The 25,157-nt window shown below is 30.3% G+C and overlaps 2 protein-coding genes and 1 pseudogene across 2 annotated transcripts; all 3 read left to right on the top strand.

Moving 5' to 3' along the window:
• Positions 1–8,222: 8,222 nt before the first annotated feature.
• LOC127253367 (salviol synthase-like) lies at positions 8,223–10,618 on the top strand (annotated as a pseudogene).
• Positions 10,619–19,538: 8,920 nt separating this feature from the next.
• On the top strand, positions 19,539–21,394 carry LOC127253219 (salviol synthase-like). The gene is made up of 2 exons (XM_051277666.1): positions 19,539–20,432; positions 20,737–21,394. Exons 1-2 carry the CDS (start codon positions 19,539–19,541, stop codon positions 21,367–21,369), a joined length of 1,527 nt encoding a protein of 508 aa, XP_051133623.1. The 3' UTR covers positions 21,370–21,394.
• Positions 21,395–22,456: 1,062 nt separating this feature from the next.
• LOC127253376 (ABC transporter G family member 9-like) lies at positions 22,457–24,968 on the top strand. The gene is made up of 3 exons (XM_051277940.1): positions 22,457–23,267; positions 23,339–23,676; positions 24,312–24,968. Exons 1-3 carry the CDS (start codon positions 22,457–22,459, stop codon positions 24,966–24,968), a joined length of 1,806 nt encoding a protein of 601 aa, XP_051133897.1.
• Positions 24,969–25,157: the final 189 nt, after the last annotated feature.

The following is a 25,157-nucleotide window of genomic DNA, read 5'->3' as shown; positions in this document are numbered from 1 at the left end:
TTATTTCTCCACAATATTCACTTAAAAAACTAAAATGATAATAAGTTACTTATTTTCGCAAGTGGGTCAACTCAACACGAAGATGTTGTCGGTTTTGGGTTGAACTCGTACGGATTTGTTCTTGGACTTTTTCTAAAAGACCTGGTACCAGTAGAGTTTATTTGAAACTTATAAAGATATGAAATTTTTTTTGCATCTTTGACGTGGAACTTAAGTTTGCACTCCAACATATATAAAAACTAAAAGAACATTTATTCCAATCTTTTATAAATCTTTTATCATATTTGTATTATATATATATATTAACTTATTAATTTTGATTCATTAAATTATGAAATGTTTTGTGTTTCTTTGGTTGTGCTTTTGTTCCATGTTTTCGCTATAATTTTATTTTTTTCGTATAAAATATAATATTATAAACTTATTTTTAGTTTGATATCGTATATACAATAAATATCAAAATCTTGTATTAAATATATATTTGTATCACATTAAATAATCATTACAATTTAAATATTTTATTTTTTCTATTTTCGTCTGTCCCACATAATTTATCATTTTTTTTTGAAAATATAATTATATTTAGTTACATTTAAAAATTCATAATTTATAATTTTTCTTATTTTAATTAAATTATTTAATCATTTTAATCTTAATATATAATTATTTTTATTAAATTATAATTATTTTTACTAATATTGGGGACTCCCGTTTGCGGGTATATGATTAATAGTTGTATTTCTCTAAAAGTTTGAGCTTTTAGGTGAGACGGTTATTCAAGATTCGACATGGTATCTCGAGTCCCGCTTGTTGGCGTACATCCGATGCGGATACATTTATTAATTACACAATACCTAAAAAAAATTTAAAAATATTATCTTATTTTTATTTTATTTTATTTTTTTCATATACACCCTAATCGAATCATGAAAAATTTGTCCTGACAGTGATGTAGCCACAATGTTCACTTGAAATGTCAAGTTTAGCTGATGTGACAGATAGTCAAACCTTTGGCCTAAGTCACGTAAACTTGTCATATCAAGTGCATTGTTTTTTTATCGGACAATTGGTCTGCCCTCCCTACAGGTAGTGTTCAATTATAATTCAGTCCCTATTTTAAAACAATTGGTCTGCACTCCCTCCTTTACATATTTAGTTTAATATTAGTCCCTGTTTTAGATTTTCTCAAATAAAAATTGAATGTACCTCTAGAATATCTTTAAATGCTTCCAAATTTATTTTATATACTTACAACACATTCTGTTTAAAATTTGTCCACGTAGCTCCGAATCTTCGGTTTACCAGTTTTCGAACATCTTGTTACGGTTTATATATTTGTCAAAGTGCAAACTGCTGGTTCAAACCGCTGGTTTACGGTTTTAACCGACGGTTCGGCCATTATTTTTTTCTTTTTAATTTTAAACCTGCACGCCGGCTGCGATTGTGGATTATAGAATGTTATGGGCGGGCGGCGACAGTGAAGAAGAAGCATGAGGAAAGAAGAAAAAAAATGAAAAAGAAGAAAATACAAAAAAAAAAACGAAAAACGAACTCTTGCAACTGTAGCTGCGGTGGAATGTGGAGAGTGAATGTTCTAAGCTAAAATTGTATATTATATACTTGTAATTGAAATTACTATATATCATTAAATTGTTATAAAAATAAAGATAATATTAATATTAATAAAAATAAATAATTATTAATTATATAATAATAATATACATTATTTTGGTTATTTATATTTTAGATTTTGTATTTCTTATCATACAATTATATAATTGAAACTATCTTATTATCTAATACACATCAATTTCTTAAAATTTAATTTTGTTTATTTTAATTTAAAATTTAATTTTGTTTATTTTAATTTAAAATTTAATTTGATTTAATTACTTAGTAAATTTATTATTTTAATTACTTTTATATTGTAACAATCTTAGCAATTATTATTTATATGATTTTACATAATAAATAAATAATAAATATATCTGAATGAAATTAAAATCGAAAATAATATTTTTGAATAAATTTTTAAATTTAGAAAAACTTAAAAAGGAAAAAAAAAATATTAAAAATGAATGTACATAAATCGGCGGTTCAAACCGTAATCGTCAGTTTTTTAAACCGCAATCGAAACCGTCATTCAGAAGGTTCGGTTTCGGTTTGACATTTTGATAAACCGTAACCGAAGGTTTGAACTGTTTTGGTGTACCTGATATAACCAGGTTGGAGGTACAACATAACTGCTCTAGAATACTCACCTGCTTAGCCGAGTCATACCCTATGCTTAGATGGCCTTGACCAAAAATTGTTGTGTGCGCTACGGTGTGAATTAATATGTAATAGATCTAAATATTTTCAATTTGTGATAGCAATCATGTACTCTAACGACCAATATAATTCAATTTAGTCACTTATGACTTTATTAGACATCTACTAGTTGAGGTTGGACTATAATAGTACATATATCATACAACCTATCCAAGTCATTTTTTACTTGGTTAACCATTCATAATAAATATGTGTTGTTTATCTTTTCTGACAATTTGAAGTGTCACAGGAAGATTATGATAATGATCGCATCCTTAGTTACCGTCAACAAATGAAAATTTTGAACAAAAAACTATTGTTCTCCAACCACATGTTATTGGAGCATATATACTCTTTACTGAAGCATATGAGACTATTATTATAAGTAGTTAAGATCCGCGCTAGGGTATGTCGATATTTTATGTAGGTACATAAGAATGTGATCTGGGTACAAACACCTACATGCGAGGTATAAATAATGGTTTCTTAGGTATTATTTGTGTATTATCAGGTATCTTCAAGTGTAGTTAATTTCAGTTATTTTTATGAAGAGGGCCAATTCGCATACTTGGTAAGAACACTTCCTCTCTCAGCCTTGGTGAACTAAATGTTGTTGTGTGTGTTACGGTGTGGATTACTACGCAATATGTCTAAAAAATAACCAATTTGTGAGAGTAGTGATGCATGAGTAACAACCAACAAATTTAACAACGTCATTTCTTACTTGTTTGGCCATCTATAGTAAACATGTGTTCTTTTCTTTACTTACATGTCAGGGAGTCGTGAGAACACAATAATGATAAATTTATCTCTGGTTACTAAGAGCAATTGAATATGTTGAATCGAACACGATCCATTTTTCCTACCATATATAACCAGAGCATATATACGCGTTAGCGGAGCATATGACTTTATATTGCAAGTACATAACACTTACACTAGGATATATCTTTAGTGCACATATGCAACAATATCCTCGAGGTACAAACACCGGTAGTCAATGTATAATTGGTGGTTAATTAAATATTATATATATAGTTGTAGGTATTTTAAAATGTAGTTGATATCAATCAATTTCCAAACGAAAAAGACAATTAAAGCACTATGTGATACCACTACCTCTATCAGTGGGGTATATGCATAAATGTTAAACTGATGTATGCATAAATGTTAAAATGGTATATATATAAATATTTAGAATGTGTATTTAAATAATTTATTTTTTATATATTTACTTTTAGGTGTATTATTATAATTAGAATCGTTGAATAAGAAAAAAAAATTGACTCTATCTGTTTTTATTAATTCTTTTAAAAAATTATATTTATATTTATTTTATTTTCACGTTTTAGAATAAAAAAATAAAAATATTAGTAAAGATTAAAAAAAATATATATATATATATATATAAAGATTTGTTTGTTTTTTGAAAAAATTTCAACATATTTTTCTACAAAAATTAATATATTTACGCACACTCATGATATTTATATTATCTATATATTTTTTTATATTTTACATAAAAAAAAAAGAAATTCTTTCAAATCAAAACACAAAACAAACGAACCCTAATCTTTATACATAGTAAGTATTTAAAATATATAAAATACTATAAATAAATTTTATTACTAGTATTAATATTTAAAAAAAATTGTATCTTATATATAGGATTTTAAATATTTGATAGAATAATTATATATATAGATAGATAGATATTTATTGTGCTAATATTATATTGAATCATATGATAAAGTTTATATTATATATAATATTTTTATAATATTTACGTAATATTTTATACTTCCTCCGTCCCAAAAGAGTTGTCTTGTTTTTCCATTTTCGTCCATCTCAAAACAATTGTCTTATTTCCTTTATTTAGTAACCGTGGTCCCCACTTTATAACAAAATTATTTATACTTTTCCAAACTACCCATAGTTATTACTCTACCATACTTTTAAAATCGTTCAAAAAGTAAGGAATTTTTAGTCTTCTATATTCTATTTTATACCCTACTTTTAATTAAATACTATTATTTCTTAATTCTCGTGTCAACACCCAATAAGACATCTCTTTTGGGACAGAGGGAGTATTATATTAAATATAATTATGAATTTTGTACAAAAATAATATAAATTATTAACATCAAATTTTTTCATTTTATAGGTAGAATTAAAAGAGTAAGTAAACTAATATTGATAAAATGATATATATAATCATTGTTATATTTAAAATTTATATATTTAATTTTCTATTGCAATTTTTTTTAATATAAATTTGTAATTCTATTGATTGAATGAATATATACATACACATATATATATATACACATCATGATTTTATTTAAATTCTACGTATCAATTTTGGATTGTATTTCAATAAATTAGTCATATTGTAATTTTTATATTATGTATATTTTATTTTACAATTAGATTCCGATAATACAATAATTTTAGTGCAAATTTAGAAATCTCAATGGATATGAATAAATTTGAGGGGAAATAAGAGCGATCGATTGCATGAAGGAGGAAAAATTTCAATATATTGTGGTACATGAACGAGAATGACGGGTATAGAATTTTCTTTGGGATATGAGAAGTATGTAGTTGTTTTTTTTGTTTCATCCCATAATAAAACATAATTATAATTATTTATTATTATTATTATTATTTTTAAATACACATACAAAAGTACACAAAACGTAAATAAAAGTATATAGTAGAACAATTTAGGTAGAGCGAGACGTAGTATAGGTAGAGCGGAATGTGCTATAAGTATATAAAAAAAATATTAAAAGTATTTAAATATATTTTAAGGGTACATCATATTTATACTATACTATTTAATGAAAAAAAAAAAGAGGGATTAAATCTAAATCAATACTGAAAAAGAGGGAGTGCAGATCAATATTTTAATAATAGGGACTGAATGTAAATTTTATATTAGTGACAGAGAGTGCAGACCAAGTCTCCCTTGTTTTATTCAGCTAAAGTGATATTCTAGTCAAAATTGTATATTTATGCAATAAAGTATTAACGTTTTGCATGTTCGTGCATTATTTTGGACTTGGATTTTGGGTTTTTAATAATATAATTTAAAATTAGAATAATCATTTGATTCAATATATATTACTATTAATTAATGTTTGGAAATCCACTAACAAACATGACCTGTGTTACTTGGTTGATGGTTTGGTTATGATTTAATATTTTTCCTAGATAAAAATAAAAGATTATAATAAATAATCACCTTAAATTTGGAAAGAATTTGAGATGAGAAAATTGAAATTACATTGCCAATCACCAACCAAATTTCATGACAACCAAAATAGGCCATTATTGTTGCCATCATTATCATGTAACTTAACATCTATTTATTTCATATTTGTTATTTGAAGATATTTCAGTATGACATTTCTGTGTTTGAATGGTCATTGGTCGTTGCTCGTGCAATTATCCAAAACAAACTTTGAATGGAATTGAGAAATTAATGGTTTAGCATGTACGTAAGTATCAGGTGAAAATTTGTGTGTTTGAATGATCATTGATCATGCAATCATGTCTTGATAGTACAAGATTCTAAGCTGCTCCTTAACTTCCTGTTTGGAGGCTATGATTTAGTCAAAAAAGAATAAAATAAAATAATTGTTATAATATAAAATTGAAATTTTCTATTTCAATCGTAAGAATACGTACATATTTATAGTGATATATAAATCTTCTAAATAAGACAAGAATCCCATAAATCTCTTAAATAAGACAACTACCGTAAATATAATATATTGCTTCTAAATATATTTTAACACCCTTTTTCAAATTCAAGATAACAAACTTCAGTTTGTCAAAAGTGACCGAAAAAGATATAGCCGAGATCTTCCACGAACGAACTTGAATTTTCCATTGATTGAAAGTGGTGTAGCCGTCCACTGAATCAGAGTCAGAATTAGAACTCAACACCGTTAGAGTTGGAAACCGGACTCACTCGTTCACAACGGAATTAGAGGCGGAAACAGGACTTACTCGCTCGCTCACAACAGAGCTAAAGTCGGAAACAAAACTCACTCACTCTCAATAGAGTTAGATTCGAAAATAGGACTCTCAAGGCGTCAGAGTTGAAAGTAGAACTCTGTCAGTAGACATCAAAATAGTAGAGATGGAGACGACATGAAAATGACTGCACGATCGTTGATAGAAATAAATTGATCAATAAAATATATATGAGATCTAACGGGTCATAGATGTATCCGAAGAAAATTTGGCTCTGATACCATATTAAAATATAAAACTAAGATTCTCTATTTCAATTATAAGAATACGTACATATTTATAAATCGTCTAAATAAGATAAGAATCCTACGAATTTCTTAAATAAAACAACTATCATAAATATAATATATTACTTCTAAATATATTTTAATAATGAATAAGAAAAAACGAAATCTTTAAGATATATATATTTTTAGTTCCGTATTTAACTCTATTACTATTTTAAAACTTTAAATAAATATTGTTTGATTAAATGATCATTGTTCATGCAATCATGTCTTGATAGTACAAGACTTTAAGCTGCTCCGTAACTTCCTATTTGGAGGCTATGATTTAATAAAAAAAATACAATAAAATAAAATAAAATAATGAATAAGAAAAAATCAAATTGTTAATATATATATATATAGATAAATTTATTTTAGTTCCACAACGGGGAATTTCTAACACGTGTTTCTTCACTTGTAGTGGAGATAAGCGAAATGGAGATGGTGGGAGTCAATCTCAAAACCTAAGGCTTTGATACCACGTCCGATATGCATGTGCAAGTGAGAATTTTTGTTCTTCATAAATAAATTAATGATGTGTTTTCTTAATAATTTGAAATTTTTAGATGAGACGGTCATTCTACGCATTCGATATCCTATTAGAGGCTTAGTCTCGAGTTCCCAATAATTTTTTACATAAAAAATTCGTCGTACATACCTTGAAGGAGTAATATTTATTTGTGTGTTTCTTTTTTTTCTCTCTCTCTTTATATATATATAAACAAGGGTAAATTATACAACATCTCATGTGTCTTAGTAAAAATGTATAAAATATTATGTATTTTATTCATTCCGTAAAACTAAAATTTGCACAAAAACATCCTCCTTGTTCAAAAGTAATATTTGATTCTAAATAAAGACTTAAATTGTGCAAATTGTATACAAATAAAAAAATACAAAATTATCTTAAATATCAATTTCCGACAAAGAAGATCCTTTATGCAAATTTTACATTAATGCAAAGAGTTTCACGTAATAAATAAAATATCTACGTGGCAAACAACGCGACAATTTATAAACACATCTTTTCTCCATTACTTTTGGTCAATTTTAGTAGGTAATTTTAAGTAGAGTTAATGTCAATCAACAAGTATAAGAATATAAATTAAAAAGATCATCAAATACAAAAGTGAAAAATGCAATTATCCACTAAACATGTGGTCTGTTGTTGTTATTACTTATGTCCAACCAGGACGGAATTACACTAGGTTTGGGATTCAATTGATCCCAAGCTAATTTTTTTATAAATTTTTTAGTATTAAAAATATTAATTTTTATGTATTTATATACAATTTTTCCTTCTAAAACTATCTAAATTCATATATAATTTTATCATTAATATTTATTTAAATTTATTAGCTAAATATTAAATAACTTATAATATTTTGCACATTTCGAAATTTAGATGCTAGTTTCGTCACTGTATCCAACAGTATGTCTTTGCACACTGCAGTATAAAGACATTGTTGAAGAGTCTAAATATTGCTATGTTAGTACTTGTTCATGTTGTACTTAGACTTAGATATTTTAGTAAACACTCATGAAGTAGATGGCAACAGTTTGTCTTCGTCAAATATTGTGGCTGATTCGTTTATGTGTTGTTTGTCTTTATAAGTTCCTAAATATAATTTTCCTTTAAAAAACCAAAAAAAATTATTGTTGCTGAATTGCCCTCTTCTACTATTTATAACACAAAAGTTGCAGCAAATTGCATTCAACTCACTCTTCAAGATTTAAATCTATGGATATTGAATTATCATCTTCTTCGAGTATCCTCTTTTCATCTCTCATATTTTTTGCTTTCCTATGGAACCTAATCTCCCGGTCGAACCGTGGCCGGAGTTCGGCCAATCTTCCTCCGGGGCCAAGAAAGCTGCCGGTCATCGGGAACTTGCACCTCCTCATTAGTTCCCGACCTCCCCATCATATTTTAGCCGACTTGGCGTCGAAATATGGGCCGATGATGCACTTGCGGCTAGGTGAAATCAGCACGGTTGTTGTATCGTCGCCGGAGGCAGCAAAAGAGGTCTTGAAGACGCACGACATCAACTTCGCAAACAGGCCATCAAGCCTTGCGACGAAGATTTTATCATATGATTATTCTAACATAGCTTCCTCATCGTATGGCGAATACTGGAGACAGTTGCGAAAAATTTGCACGATGGAGCTGTTGAGCGCAAAGCGTGTCCAATCTTATCGTCCCTTAAGGGAAGAAGTGTTTTTCGATATGTGCAGCTTGATAGCTTCGGAAGAAGGCTCGTCGATCAACTTGACTGATAAAGTTTCCTTGGCGACTTGAGATATGGTTTTGGGGGCATCCCTTGGCAGTAAGATTGATGAACACACAGCTTTGGTATCCATAGTGAAAGAAATTTTTGAGTTAGCCGGAGGATTTTATGTCGGCGATCTGTTTCCCTCCATCAGATTGTTGCAAGTGATCGGTGGATTTAGAGGCCGCGTGGAGAAGGTGCACAAACTATTCGATACCATACTCCAGAAGATTATCGACAGTCGAAAAGTAGCCAAATCTCAAGATGAACAGCAGGGAAAATTAGTCGATATTCTCCTCAAGTTCCATAAGGATACTGGGCATGAGCTCGGCTTAAGCGATGACAATATAAAAGCTGTGCTACAGGTTTGTCATTAAAATTTTACTATGTTGAGTAAATTAGATGTTGTCGTATCACTACAAAAAAAATAGTATATTTATAACGGAATTTCGTTCCTAAAGTTTACGTAGCTAACGTAATTTCATCCCTAATTCCGTCTCTAATATAATTAGTAACAGAAAAAGTGGATTTAAGAACGAAAAAATCTCGTTACAAAATTGATATTTTTTTATAATGTATATTTATCTCGCTTGGAAAAATATATTTTATGTCGTATATTTATCTCGCTGGAAAAATTGCAAAAAATATCATATACTCCATTATTACTTTTGTCCTATATTTATCTTAATAAAAAAATTGCAAAAAATATTATATACTCCATTGTTATTTTTGTCCTATATTTATCTTGTTGGCAAAATATATCTTATATGTTTGCACAAATCGTTATTTCCGTCATTTGGCCGAGCGTGATGTTCAGATCTCGCGCGGCCAAAGGAAATAAATAGTTACTTTTGCAAACATATAGATATATTTTGATAACTAGCTAGATAAATATAGAAAAAAAGTGATAATGGTATACATGTATGATATGTTTTGCAATTTTCTCTAAATTTTATTGATCACTATGAATCTTCTTGTGCGCATAGGATATGTTCATTGCTGGAATCGAAACATCATCTGCTACTACAGATTGGGCTATGGCGGAATTGATGAGACATCCGAGTGTCCTTAAGAAGGCACAAGATGAGGTGAGACGGGTTTTTCGCGACAAGGGGTTTGTTGATGAGTCCAACTTCGATGAGCTAAAGTACCTAAAGTTAGTAATGAAGGAGACTTTCCGAATGCACCCGGCGGGGCCTCTACTCGTCCCGAGAGTAAGCAAAGATACCTCGGAGATCCATGGATACACAATACCTGCAAATACAAATGTTTTGGTGAATGCATGGGCCATTGGAAGAGATCCCAAAATCTGGAAAGATGCCGACAGGTTTATACCAGAGAGATTTCTTGATAACAATATTTCATTCGATTACAACGGGAAGAATTTTGAATTCATCCCTTTTGGTTCTGGCAGAAGGATTTGCCCTGGAATGTCATTCGGCCTTGCCAATGTCGACCTCCCGTTGGCAATGTTACTCTACCACTTTGATTGGGTTTTGCCACAGGGAATGAAACCTGAAGATGTCGACATGGAAGAAACCTTCGGCAGTACAGCAACAAGAAAAAATCCTCTTTACGTGATTCCCAAATTGAGAAACCCTTTGGCTTCAAAGTAAAATCGAGGGACACTATCTTCCATTTCATGTTCGAGCCATTTCATAATGATGGATAATTGTTATAAAGCATAGAAATTGTAACTTATGAGCTGAAGTTTCGAGTGGAATACAAGGCGACGAATTAGTATACACATTCGTTTCAGATCGAATAATTAATTAACAATAGGGGTGCAAAAAATAATAACAGCCCAAAAGCTCAAAACTCGTATTGGAACCTTAAAAAAATAGGCTCGAAAATTTATAGCATTGTTTGATAATAAAAATCTTAATTTGTATATATTTGATTGTAAATTCAATTCTTCACTTCTACAATTAAAATATATTTTATTGTAAATTAATTCTAACTTTAAAAAATAAACAAAATAATTTAATTATTTTTAAAAAAAAAACGTCTCGGCACGGCACAGCACGGCCCGGTCCAATTTCAACTCGGGTCATGCTCGGGCCGGCCTTTCTGGGCCCAATTGCAAATAGAACCGTACCGACCCAACACGCTTTGAAATCAGGTCAGGCCGGCCTGGCACGAAAAAAACCGAGCCAAGTCTGAATTGCATAACAACAATCAAATTGAATAAAAACAGAAACGACTACACCTATTTCATCGTGTTATTGAGGAAGGAGACGAGTTATGTAACCAGGTAAACTGCTTAGGGGAGATGAATAAAAGAAATCGACAACAATCGCTACAAAAAAATAATATATTTGTAACAAAATTATGTCTCTAAAGTTCACGTAGCTAACGTAATTCTATTTCTAATTCCGTCTCTAATGTCATTAGTAACGGAAAAAGTAAATTTAGAGACAAAAAAATTTTGTTACAAAAATAATTTTTTTTATATAGTGGATGAGAGTGAATAACACTATTCATCATATTCATAGGCTTTTTCTATGGTTTTTCTTTACAGTTTTTCAAAAAAATCTACCTAATATAAGAATATCCTTGTAATTTAAAATATATTAAGTAAATATCATTATTTTTTTATTATATAATATTAATATGAATATTTTTATATTTTTTTACTATAATTCAATATAATATTAATATTAAAAAATTTATATGTAAAAAATAAAAGACAATCTTTCAATCGGAAAAATTGAGTATTTACTTTAGTAATAATAAATTGGTTAAATTCTTTTCTATTAAATCTTCCATTGCAAATTCTCTTCACTTGATTCAGTATGTGCGTGTCTATGTGGATATACACATTATCTTAAAATATTATGTTAGTTCATGTATTATATATGTTATTTGTAGTAATTCCATATCATATCAAACAGTACAAGATTTTCTATACTATTAATCATCAAATCATAAAATAATGATCATAATAATAATAATAATAATAATAACAAAATAATAGACAAAAAAAAACAACTAAAGATAATATTATTATATAATATATTTGTTAAATGGTGGGCTCATATAAAATTAAATTTACAAGAAAATCGAAAATTCCTACAAATATCCCATCGTTCAATGCCAAATTATATACTATTTCTTCGTTGGTTTTGAAGTAAAATTTTGAATATTAATATTATATTTAACAATTAAGAAAAAGTTCAGTATTATATAATACAAATGTAATAATATTTGTATAAAATATTATATAAATGTAAAAATATTTTTAATATTAACTAAAATAATACAAAAAAATAAATAGATATGGCTTGTTTGTTAAGAGACCAAGAAAATACTATATTTGCTTAGGTTAGATGCTGTTGGGGAATTATCAATAATGATTGTCCTAATTTATACATAAAAATACTATAAATAACATGAAAATATAACAAAAATATATACGATATATTACCTCCATCTGGTTCTAAGGGTCTCATAAAAATATAACAATAAAACATATGTTGTACTATCTCTGTCCGGCTTTAAGGGTTCTATTTACACTTTTGTGTGTTGATCTTTAAATATTAATTATTATATAAAAACGTAGTATCAATTAAAATAAAAAAAAATTGCAAAAATACTTTTATTAATTATTAATATGTATGATTAATTCTATTCTATAATGTACACTATATTAGATTGAATTAAATGGTGGAATTAATGGTTTAGCACGTGCATATCAAAAGAAAATACAAATTGTATGAATGGTTTTGGAGTCATTGGTCGATGCTCGTGCAATTATCCAAAACAAAGATTGAATTAAATGGGCTAATTAATACTCCCCCCGTCCCAAACATCGTGCAACATTTGTGTTTGGCACGGAAATTTAGGTGAGGAGTATTAAGTATGGTAATTTGAGATAATTTGGATATTAAGTTATGTGATTGGAGAGATAAATGATTATTTATTTATTTTATTTGAGCGATGTGATGGGATAAAGTGAAGTGTATATTTAATATATGTATAAAAATATTAGTAATTATTTCTAAATTTAGAAATGTTGCAGTGAGTTTGAGAAAAAAAAAATAATATTGCAGTGAGTTTGGAACAAAAAAAATATATATATATATATTTTGCAGGATGTTTGGGACGGGGGAGGAATAATCTTTGGAATTAAATAAGAAAAAATTATAATTATGTTGATATCTTGATACTTAAAAAACTTTATGCCAATCCTTAATTTCACTACTTGGAGGCTATAATTTAATCACAAAAGAATAAAATAAAGACCAAGAAACCAAAACCATCAACTTCCCTTGCATAAATTTATGCAATAAATTTCAAGAAACAATAAAATCAAATGTACAGAAACAGACAACATTTATATGGAAAACTCAAAGGAGAAAAAGGAAAGTCTACAGAAGATTCTAATAATAAAATGAACAAGCATAATTAACTCGTGGCAATATGAACAGCAACGGTAAAAACACTAAACACTCGGGTAGCGGCTGCAGGTTCCCACGTAATAAATAAATAAAATAAAATAAAATAAAAAGAAAATTTTATATCTTTGGGTTTATGTTTATGTTTTATTTTTTACATTTACCCAATCTATACGATGACAACTTGTCTTCAACTATATATTAATACTAAAATATTCGGTTTTTAATCGACTATATCAAGTTGGAGGGCTAGAATTATTGATACATTTATTGTTCTTATGAATTTTCATTTGGACGTACTTTTTAGACCCAATACTTTTATTCTTCGATGTTCTAGTACAGTAATTCACTAGTATTGTATCTCGTGTCATGCACGTTTTTAGATTTTTTGCATTGTGTACATTTTTTTCAACTTTAGTTTCTTTTGTTTATTATTATTATTATTATTCAATAAATGTGATAATTTACAAAATGATTTAATTTTATTTTACAGACCTAACTTTTTGTTCATTATTATTATTATTATTATTATTATTATTCAATAATTATGATTTTTTACAAACAGATTTTATTTTATTTTACAGACTAAACTATATATTATTCTAACAAATAAATAGTGTGTTTGCTTAGTATTTTAGTTAGATATGTTTTTTAAAAATTTAAGGTATGAAGAATCATCTTATTATAATATAAAAAATAATATTTTATATTAAATATTAATTTTTAATATAATATGATATGTATATTATAGAGTAAAAATCATTTTTGATCATATTTAATATCACAATTATCAATTGGTTGACTGGGACTGAACACGGCCGTGTTGAATGACTCAGAAAGTGACTAGGTGTCCCAGGCAGCCAACATGACCGTGTTGATTACCCTGCATTTCTGAACACGGCCGTGTTCATACCCATGTTCTGAACACACCCATGTCCTGCCCATGTTCTCAACACAGCCATGTTCTAGGCCATGTTCACGACCATGTTTTCAATATAATCATATTGTAGGTCATATTTATTATTATTTTCACTTTTTGGTTAAAATTATTTAATATAAATATATATATTTATAATTCAACAAAAATATTTTTTACAATTATTTTATAATATAAAAAATAATCAATTTTTAATATTTTAAAAATATATAAAAGTAATAATATATTAATATATATTTTTAATAATCATTATATATATTTTTAAAAATTTATAGTAAAAATTTTAAAATATTATTTTAAATTAATTATTTCTATAAATTATAAATTAAATTTATTATTCAAAAAATATTTTAAATAATACTCCCTCCATTTCACGTTGGATGTCTGAGTCAATGTAGACACGAAAATTTATGATAAGTATAATTAGTAGATAATTAAAAATGTATTAGTGAAAATAATTATCATATAATATAAATAATTATAAATTAAGATTAAGATAACTAATTAAAATAAAAAATTAAATTTAAAAAAGTAGTGTGTAATTATTTTCCAAAAAAGGAAAGTAACATGTGATGTGAAATGGACAGAAATTGCAGTATGGACATGGTAAGTGAGACGAATGGAGTATTATTAAAATATTAAAAATTGATTATTTTTTATATTATAAAATAATTGTAAAAAAAATATTTTTGTTGAATTATAAATATATATATTTTTATCAAATAATTTTAACCAAAAAGTTAAAATAATAATAAATATGACCTACAATATGATTATATTGAAAATATGGTCGTGAACGTGGCCTAAAAAACATGGTTGTGTTGAGAACATGGGCAGGAACATGGCTGTGTTTGAGAACATGGGCAGGAACATGACTGTGTTCAGAACACCGACAGGAACACGGACAGGAACACGGCCGTGTTCAGAAATGCAGGGTAATCAACACGATCGTGTCACTGTCTGGGACGCCCAGTCACCTTCTGAGTCATTCAACACGGTCGTATTCAAGCCAACAGGACCGTCTTCAGTCTCAATCAACCGATTTGGGACTAAAATTTATAAATTGTTACTTGAGTGGGACCAAAATTAATAATTTTTTTAATGAGACCAAAATTAATAATTATGATATTGAATGGGACAAAAAAATAATTTTTGCTCTATATTATATATATTGAAAATAGTGTTGATAAAATATTAGTTGAACAAACAAATTCAACAATTTTTAATTATAATATTAAACCAACTATCAAGTAAACAAAAACCTTTATTAAATTTTATTTTTATTTTCGCATAAATTTATTTTTAGTTTTATTTTCTACTCAAAATATAATAGTCAAAAAGTTTGACTTTACATTTTACTTTATTAGTTTTTCCATATATACTTTTTCCTTGCAAAGGAATGTACCTATTTGACTTTTTATAATATATTAAAAGATAACACTACATAAGTCCCATAAGGACACTATTTGCTTTTGCATGATTGTAGTTAATATTCAAATTAATTTTATATTTGTATAATTTACTCGACAAACGTTATTGTATTTGTATTATAAAAGATCAAATTATTTTGTAATTTTCTCTTGATTTGCATTACATATTGATATAATAATTGATATTCAAATATCAACGTGCAAAAAATCATAGTACGACGAAAGTAGTACTAATATTTTATTTTATATTTTATTAAAATTTTATTATATAATTAAAGTGAAAGAACAAGTGGCATCTCTTGATTGGATTGTATATATAGGAGGGGTTGAGCAGAAGAATATGGTAACTAAACCCTCGAATAACACAACAAAATATTTTAAAAATAAAATATAAATATTTTTAATTTTTGTTTTATATATAAACGGTTAATATCAACTATTTGTTTTATCAAATCAATTAATTAAATCAACTAATAATTATCAGCTAATTACCAAACAAACTATATACGCTAGTTGAAAGTTAAGTTATCATTGTAGAATGTTTCTAAACACCATAAAAGCTAGTTATGCAATATCTTCACCATGAAGAAGATGGAAAAATTCGATCTAAAATAAAAAATTAATATTTTATCATTCTAAAAATCTACTCTTCTCTACCCATGGCCACTCAATTAATCAAACTTGGTTTTGTTGTTGTGTTTAAGTGAATAAATTGAAGTCGTCATCAATGACCTTACTACATTGTTGATTTTTCTTTGTTTTCTACATCATGCAATAAATGTTTAACCCAAGAAGCACTACAAGAAATTATCAATTTTGTAACAAGATTTTTTCGTTCCTAAATTCACTTTCTTCGTTACTAATGATATTAGAGACGGAATTGGAGATGGAATCACGTTAGCTACGTGAACTTTAGGAATGGAATTTCGTTACAAATATACTATTATTTTTTTTTTTTTAGTGAAGAGGTATGATCGTTTCGAGTCATCCAAGTTTCTTTTCGTCGCATGATGACAGCTCATAGTCGGCGGCATCAATCTGCAACATTCCTTTGTTGTCGTTGTGTTAGCTAGGCTGATGGCAAGTCGTGAGAAATTTAATTTGTATTTTTTATGCCAAATCTAAAAAAAAAAGGCACAACTGTATCAAACTCTCTCATTGTTTTATAAATTATGTGTCTAGTCCTTCAGTCATCTTTATTTAACTGTATTTGATTTATACACACATTATTTTTCATTGGGGCTAGATATAAAAAAATGGATATATTTTTAATTTGAATAATTTAAAAATAAAGATTCTGAAACTCGTTCGCAGTTTGGACGTCTATAAGTCAAACACCGTCGAAGGGTTAGATATAAAATTTATGAAATTATGAAGGAATTTGACACATTTTTTAAAATATATAAGATTTGACATAATTTTGTGAAAGTGCGGATGAATTTTGTATGATTTTGCCAAAAAAAAAAGAAAAATTATTTTTTTTTGTCTTGTATATGACCCCATATCATTTTAGTATTATAACTATATCAAGTATTAGATTAGTTTCACAAGTTAAAAAAATTGACGGAAATGATCCTTAGGCACCGGAGTTACTGTTTTGGAACGCTGAAAACTGTGTAAATCACATAGATAACGTTTGAGGATCATTTATGCAAAAGGTTTTTGGTTATAGAACTAATCCAATATAGAGCTAATAATGGTCTTGAAACAATTCTAAAATATTTTTCGTCTGTCACGATAGTGTCACATCAGTAATTCCGGCCCCTGAAGATCATTTTTGCAAAATTTTTTACTTGTGAGATTAATTCAACACATGTTGTAGTTACGGCTATAAAATAATATGAGGTCACATACGAGACTAAATAAATAATTTTTCCTTTAAAAAATGGATTTTTCGCGATGGTCACGAACAAATCTGTGCGTTCATGTCTATCTTTTATTTACATATTTACCCAATCTATTCGATGTTAACTTTTCTTCAACTATTTATACTGAAAGTTTTCAGCAAATTGGATTAATTCAACTTACACTTAGGAGCGGGATTTGATCAGCTATTCATGTTTTCAGCTATCAAATTTCTACCCGACTATCCTGGAACATATCGGACAGTTTATATATTGCTTGAATTATGTTCTTATAATTTATATATAATAAATATATTTAAATATCTATGTCATTTTATAGAAAAAAAAAAAAAGTAAGAAGAAGATTTATGTAATAATATGTATAATTAATCATTATTAATTTAATAAAAAATAAAAATTGCATATATTTTATATATTAAATTATATAATTAATTGTAAATTATAAATATGCTCTATAAATAAAAACTTTTTCTCTACATTCAAATTTATTTTACTTTTTTTTTATCATATAAATTTATTTTCGTGTTTTCTTTTTAGTATAAATATCATTTTTTCTACTTTTTTTTTCTTTATCCTAAAAATTAGAAGTTTCTATTTTATCAATTTTTTAAAAATTTCGTATTCAATCAAATAAATACACAATTGAATGACAGATGAAATACTTATTAATAAATTGTACAATGATAAAAAGACTGCCAGATAGAATATTATCAGCACTAAGGGGACATTTTATTTTTTTTAATGACGTGGAATCAACAGTCGCTACCCGAGAGTGCGCACTGAGTAAACTTAAGGGACATGTTTTGAGTGTGCTCAAGTGGGTGTGATTGTTTAATTTATATAATTGTTTGATGTACTATAAATATACAAATATTTTAATTGTAAAATTGATTTTTAATATAGAGTAATATAAAAATAAAAATTTAGAATGTTTGAAGTGATATTTTGAAGAGAAGAGTTTGTTAATATAAAATTAAATTTTAATAAAAATAATATTATCAAGGAAAAAGTCAAAAAACTAAACAAGTCTTAAAAAACATAAAATATCATTTCTTATAATAATTTTGCAATTTTCCTGCTTCACACAATAAAAATACTTAAAAATATAAATATTAAAAATACATTAGTACTGTGAAAATGTTCTTAAAAAATTCTTTTTTTAATATTTTATAAAAAAAAATGTTTTATTTTTATTAAAAAATGATGTGCTTATTGCGAATGATGTTAATTTAAACCAAATGTAGTACATATTTGAAAAATCAATTTGAAAAAAAAAAAAAAAAAAAAAAGAAGAAGAAGAAGAAATGATAGTTATAGAATATTTGTAAAAAAAAAATAAAATAAATATTTGATAAGTTGTAAAAATATATTAATGTGATATTTTATATACTAAAAAAAATTAATATAATATTCTAAATGAACAATGTAGTATATTGGATGTGATGTTTTAGTCTAAAGGTTGCACGGAGATATTCAATTTAAATTTAAATTTGATCTTGTTTATAGGTATGATATGCATAGATTTTTATTTTGATAATCAGATAATACAATTTTTTTTTTTATTTTGAGTTCGAGTTAGACTATCCCGGTCAGGCATATATCCATATGTAAATCTCGCATATATCCCTTTGCGTGTGAATGGCATGATGATTGACTCTTATATGTAAATAAAAATTAATGATGCGTATCCTAAAAATTTAAGCTTTTACGTGAGACGGTCATTCGGTAAGTAATTTTTTTTGCACAATTGATCCTCGAATTACTGGATCAAAATGATAAAAGAAATAATTTTTAGACTAATAATAATTAAAACAGTGTCAAATTACATTAAAAGAAGTATAATGCAACGTTTGAATATTAGGGACTTTAGTAACGAAATTTTCTCATCAAATACCGTGACTGAATTGCTCATCATATACCGTGACTGAATTGCTTACTCCAACTACATTTAATTCATCTATTTATATCACAAAAACTTGGAACAAATTTCATTCAACTCACTATTCAACATTCAAAACTATGGATAGTGAATTAACATCATCGATCATCCTTTTTTCATCTCTCATATTTCTTGCATTGTTATGGAATGTAATCACTCGTTCCAAAGGTGCCCGAAATTCATCGATAAATCTTCCGCCGGGGCCGAGAAAGCTGCCGGTCATCGGGAACTTGCACCTCCTCATCAGTTCCCGACCACCCCATCATATTTTAGCCGACTTGGCGAAAAAATATGGGCCGCTGATGCACTTGCAGCTAGGTGAAATCAGCACAGTTGTTATATCGTCGCCGGAGACAGCAAAAGCGGTCATGAAGACGCACGACATCAACTTCGCTAATAGGCCATCCCTATTTGCGACAAAGATTATAACTTATGAGAATTCTGACGTAGCATTCTCTCCCTACGGCGAATACTGGAGACAGTTGCGAAAAGTATGCACAATAGAGCTGCTGAGCGCGAAGCGCGTCCAATCTTTTCGTCCCTTAAGGGAACAAGTGTTGTTCGATATGTGCAAATGGATAGCTTCGAAAGAAGGCTCGTCGATAAACTTGACTGAAAAAGTTTCCTTGGCGACTTGTGACATGGTTTTGAGGGCAGCCCTTGGCAATACAATTGATGAACACGAAGCCATGGCATTCGCGGCTAAGGAAGTATTGGAGTTACTCGGAGGATACTATGTCGGCGATCTTTTTCCCTCCATCAGTTTGTTGCAAGCAATTGGCGGATTTAGAGGCCGCGTGAAGAACGTGCACAAACTATCCGATACCATACTCCAAAAGATTATCAACAGCCGAAAAGTAGCCAAACCTCAAGGCGAACAGGAGGAAAACTTAGTCGATATTCTCCTCAAATTCCATAAGGATACCGGCCATGAGCACCAATTTAGTGATAAAAACATAAAAGCTGTGCTACAGGTTTGTCATATTAAAATTGATTATGTTAAATAATAATCTCACCTAGAAACACTACAAAAGAATAGTATATTTGTAACGGAATTTTATTCTTAAAGTTCACGTAGCTAACTTATCCCCAATTATGTCACTAATAGCATTAGTAACGAAAAAATTGAATTTACGAACGAAAAAACATTGTTACAAAATTGATCTTTTCTTGTAATGAAAGTTAAGCTATCAGAGAAATGCATGATTAATTACATATTATATAGTCCTTCAAACAGTCTGAAAGTTTCACTCAATATGAAAGTTTTTGTGCACATAGGATATGTTCATGGCTGGAATCGAAACATCATCGACGGCTACAGATTGGGCTATGGCAGAACTAATGAGACATCCAAGAGTCCTTAAGAAGGCACAAGATGAGCTGAGATGGGTTTTCCGCGACAAGGGTTTTGTTGATGAGTCTGACTTCGATGAGCTAAAGTACCTAAAGTTAGTTGTCAAAGAGATTTTCCGAATGCACCCACCGGGGCCTCTACTGCTCCCGAGAGAAAACAAAGAGTCCTGTAAGATCAATGGATACACAATACCTGGAAAATGTAATGTTGTGGTGAATGCATGGGCCATTGGAAGAGATCCCAAAATCTGGAAAGATGCCGACAGCTTTATACCGGAGAGATTTCTCGACAACAATATTTCAGTCGATTACACCGGGAAGAGTTTCGAATTCCTCCCTTTTGGTTCTGGGAGAAGGAGCTGTGCTGGAATGACATTCGGCCTCACAAATGTCGAAGTCCCGTTGGCAGTGTTACTCTACCACTTTGATTGGGTTTTGCCTGAGGGAATGAAACCTGAAGATGTGGACATGGCAGAACGCTTCGGGGTTGCAGCAGGAAGGAAAAAACCTCTTTTCGTGATTCCCAAATTGAGAAACCCTTTGCCTTCGTCAAAGTAAAATGGAGGGACACTATCTTACTTAATTTCCATGTTCGATCGAGCCATTTCAGTTAATTATAATCATGATAAATAAAGCTTGATGTAAAATAACTTTTTCGAATAGTAGATTTCAACTTGTGTTACTTTTCCAACTATCTTACAGGAAAGAGCTTTAATTTCAGCACTTTATTGTTCTTAATTGTTCTTAATTGTAAGGATATATCTTCCATGGCTAGTTCTTGTTACTTGATCGTATGTATATATATATATATATAATAGAAAATTAGAAATACAGCATATATCATATAGTATAATTAATTTCAGCATACATGACACATCTAAAATATTAGAGTAGTACACTCTAACAACTTATATAACATGTATTGTGTAGAATTGTATCCTCAATGAGTTCCCAAATTTGTCCCAAAAATACCATCAGCCAAACATCAATGTAATTTTAAAATATTTATTTATCCCACATGAATTAATTAATAAATAAATAAACACACACACACACACACAACTTGACTTGATCACATTCACACAGTTATAACGATAGGAATATTTGATCAAAATCAAATGCTAAAGACAGTAACTAAGGATGATGAAAAAAGAAAAGCATAAAATATACTCAGAAATAATAATGAAAACAGATCCCACATATCAAACGAAATTGTATCGAAAATCAAAACATCATGTGTTAGGCTGACTCGAAGCCCTGATCTGATCTGAATTAGCTCCTGTAAATTATTCATGGATTGCCAAAACCTAATCTTCAATCAATAGATTCATATAAAATTTGTGTTCTGTGATCGTGTTTCTGTATAGATCAATTGATTGATGACTGTGATTGGTTTGATTTTGATCTCAGTTGCAGCATTCAGTGGTTGGTGTTGTTTAGGGAAAGAGATCGATGGGGGATGTGGAAGATCAAATCCAGGCCGTTGATCGCCGGAACAGTAAAACTCCAATCTTGATCAGAAAAAATAATCTCCTCGTCACACTCAAGGTGATTTGATAAATTCGATTTTTGAAAATTTCTAACCAATCTAGGGTTTCATTTCCAAGAAAACCTATGATTAATGATCATATTGGGATATATGTATATGCAGTTCGAGAAAGTGATCTACAAAGCTAAAATCATCCAAGAACGATTCTTCTTTATAAATTCATCGAAATCCGAAGAGAAATTAATCCTCAAGGGCGTGACGGGAATCGTCCTGCCGGGAGAAATGCTCGCAATGCTCGGCCCATCCGGCAGCGGCAAGACGACGCTGCTCACCGCCCTCGGCGGCCGTCTCGGCGCCGCCGCCGCCGGAACCCTCTCCGGTACGGTCACCTACAACGGCAGGCCGTATTCGAACGGGATGAAGCGCAACACGGGGTTCGTCACGCAAGACGACATTTTATACCCACATTTAACAGTAACCGAAACGCTCGTCTACACGGCCGTGTTGCGCCTTCCGAGGACTATGCCGACGCCGGAGAAGGCGCAGCACGCCGAGGCGGTGCTCGCGCAGCTCGGCCTGGCGCGGTGCCGCCACAGCGTCATCGGCGGCGGCCTGCTGAGAGGTGTCTCCGGTGGCGAGCGGAAGCGCGTCAGCATCGCGCAAGAAATGCTGATCAATCCGAGCCTCTTGTTCCTCGACGAGCCGACATCGGGCCTCGACTCGACCACGGCGCAGAGGATCGTCTCCACCATGTCTGAGCTCTGTAAAGACAGCAGAACTGTTGTGATGACGATCCACCAGCCGTCGAGTCGGCTGTTCTATATGTTCCATAAGGTCCTGCTCTTGTCGGAAGGGAATCCTTTGTACTTTGGAAAGGGCTCCGGCGCGATGGACTACTTCGCCGGAATCGGATTCTCGCCGTCGGTGGCTATGAATCCGGCGGACTTTCTGTTAGATCTTGCAAACGGTAGTAATTGAAAACTTTAAATCCTGAACCCTAATTTTGATCGATTTTAATGGTTGGTTCTACTTTGGCAGGAGTTTCCGGCGATGGCGAGTCTCCGGAATTAGATCCGGCCGATGTTAAGCAGACATTGGTGACGGCTTACCGGACACATCTGTTGCGAAGTGTGGAATCGGAGGTCGAAGGCTATGACAGCCAGGCTAAACCAGGTTGTGCCGATCGTCATAATCCCAAACTCTTTAAGGAATGGCCTATCACTTGGATCGAACAATTTTCTGTATTGTTTAGGAGAGGAATCAAAGAAAGGAAGCACGAATCATTTTCCTCCCTTAAAATTGCTCAAGTTCTCGTCGTCGCCATTGTCTCCGGGCTCTTATGGTGGCAATCTGATGCCAGCCATTTACAAGACCAGGTAAGCCCTTTCTTGATCATTTTACCTCTACTGACAACACATTGCATATACGATAACAACATTAACTATCGCAATATATGTTATTATTGATCTTTCTTTATATATTTCACTACGGTACCGACAACACATCGCATATATACGATAAGCATCAACAGTCACAACATATGCTTATTATTGATCTCACTCTACATATAAATAGACAACACATTATCTACAAAGTAGACAAAAAAAAAATGACAAAAGTTCACATAGCACATAGATCACAATTGATCTTACCACATGTTATATCCTATATTTTTGTTTTAATCTATCTCATATTTCATGTCTCATTCTTTTTTTCTATTAAATACTTTAAGAACCATAATTTCATCAGTAATGATTAATATTGACATGATATAGGTAACGTTAACTTAAATTTTTTTATCTATAATTTTTTAACTTTAATCAGACTAATTAATTATTTTATAATATTAATTTATACTTTATTTACTAATCATACTACTATTTCAACAACAACAATACATAACCATCACACTATACAAATCAAAGCTAATCATCATACCACTTATTAACCCCAAATCAGCACCGTAACCAAAGCCCTAAAACATTTTCTAACAAGATTGTAACAACTGCAGGTTGGGCTGTTCTTCTTCTACTCAGGATTTTGGGGATTCTATCCATTGTTCCAAGCAATCTTCACATTCCCTCAAGAACGTATGATGCTCGCGAAAGAACGCTCGTCGGGTATGTATCGACTCTCATCCTACTTCATGGCCCTCACCTTAGGTGACCTCCCCATGGAGTTAGTCCTGCCCACCATTTTCTTCACCATAACCTACTGGATGGCCGGCCTCAAGCCCCACGCCGGCGCATTCCTCTCGGGCCTCTTCATCCTCCTCTACAGCGTGCTGTGCTCTCAGGGGCTCGGCCTCGCCATCGGGGCTGTAGTCATGAACCAGAAATCTGCCACGATTCTTGGATCGGTTATCATGCTGACTTTCCTCTTGGCCAGTGGATATTATGTCCAGCATGTCCCGAAATTCATTAGTTGGATCAAGTTCTTGTCGATTAGTCAGTATACCTTTAAATTGTTGCTTTCGTCGCAGTATAGCCCTGGAGACACCTACCCTTGTGGCCCTGATAGGACCTGCCTTGTGCGTGATTTTCCGGCGATCAAAGCTGTCGGGCTCGATGATCAGGCTGTGTGTGTCGTGGCGTTGGGGATGATGCTTGTTGGATACAGGCTCGTCGCGTACGTCGCCCTCATGCGACTCGGCGTCACCAAGAAGTGATGGTTATTTAATTCGTTTCTTTCTTTTGTTTTGTTTCTTGAGAATTTTGATCGAAAGCTACGAGAGTTTTTTTTGAGGGATTAGATATTAGATTTGATGTTGTAATTTGGGATGAGGTAGAATAGACATATATATATATATATATATATATAGTATAAGTAATTCTTGTAGGATGAAATTAGTAGCCGG

This window comes from Andrographis paniculata, unplaced genomic scaffold (genome assembly GCF_009805555.1).
Source record: "Andrographis paniculata isolate CXL003 unplaced genomic scaffold, ASM980555v1 Contig50END, whole genome shotgun sequence".
NCBI lineage: Eukaryota > Viridiplantae > Streptophyta > Magnoliopsida > Lamiales > Acanthaceae > Andrographis > Andrographis paniculata.
Note: the sequence above shows the minus strand (reverse complement) of the source record. Positions and strands in the feature narration are given on the sequence as shown.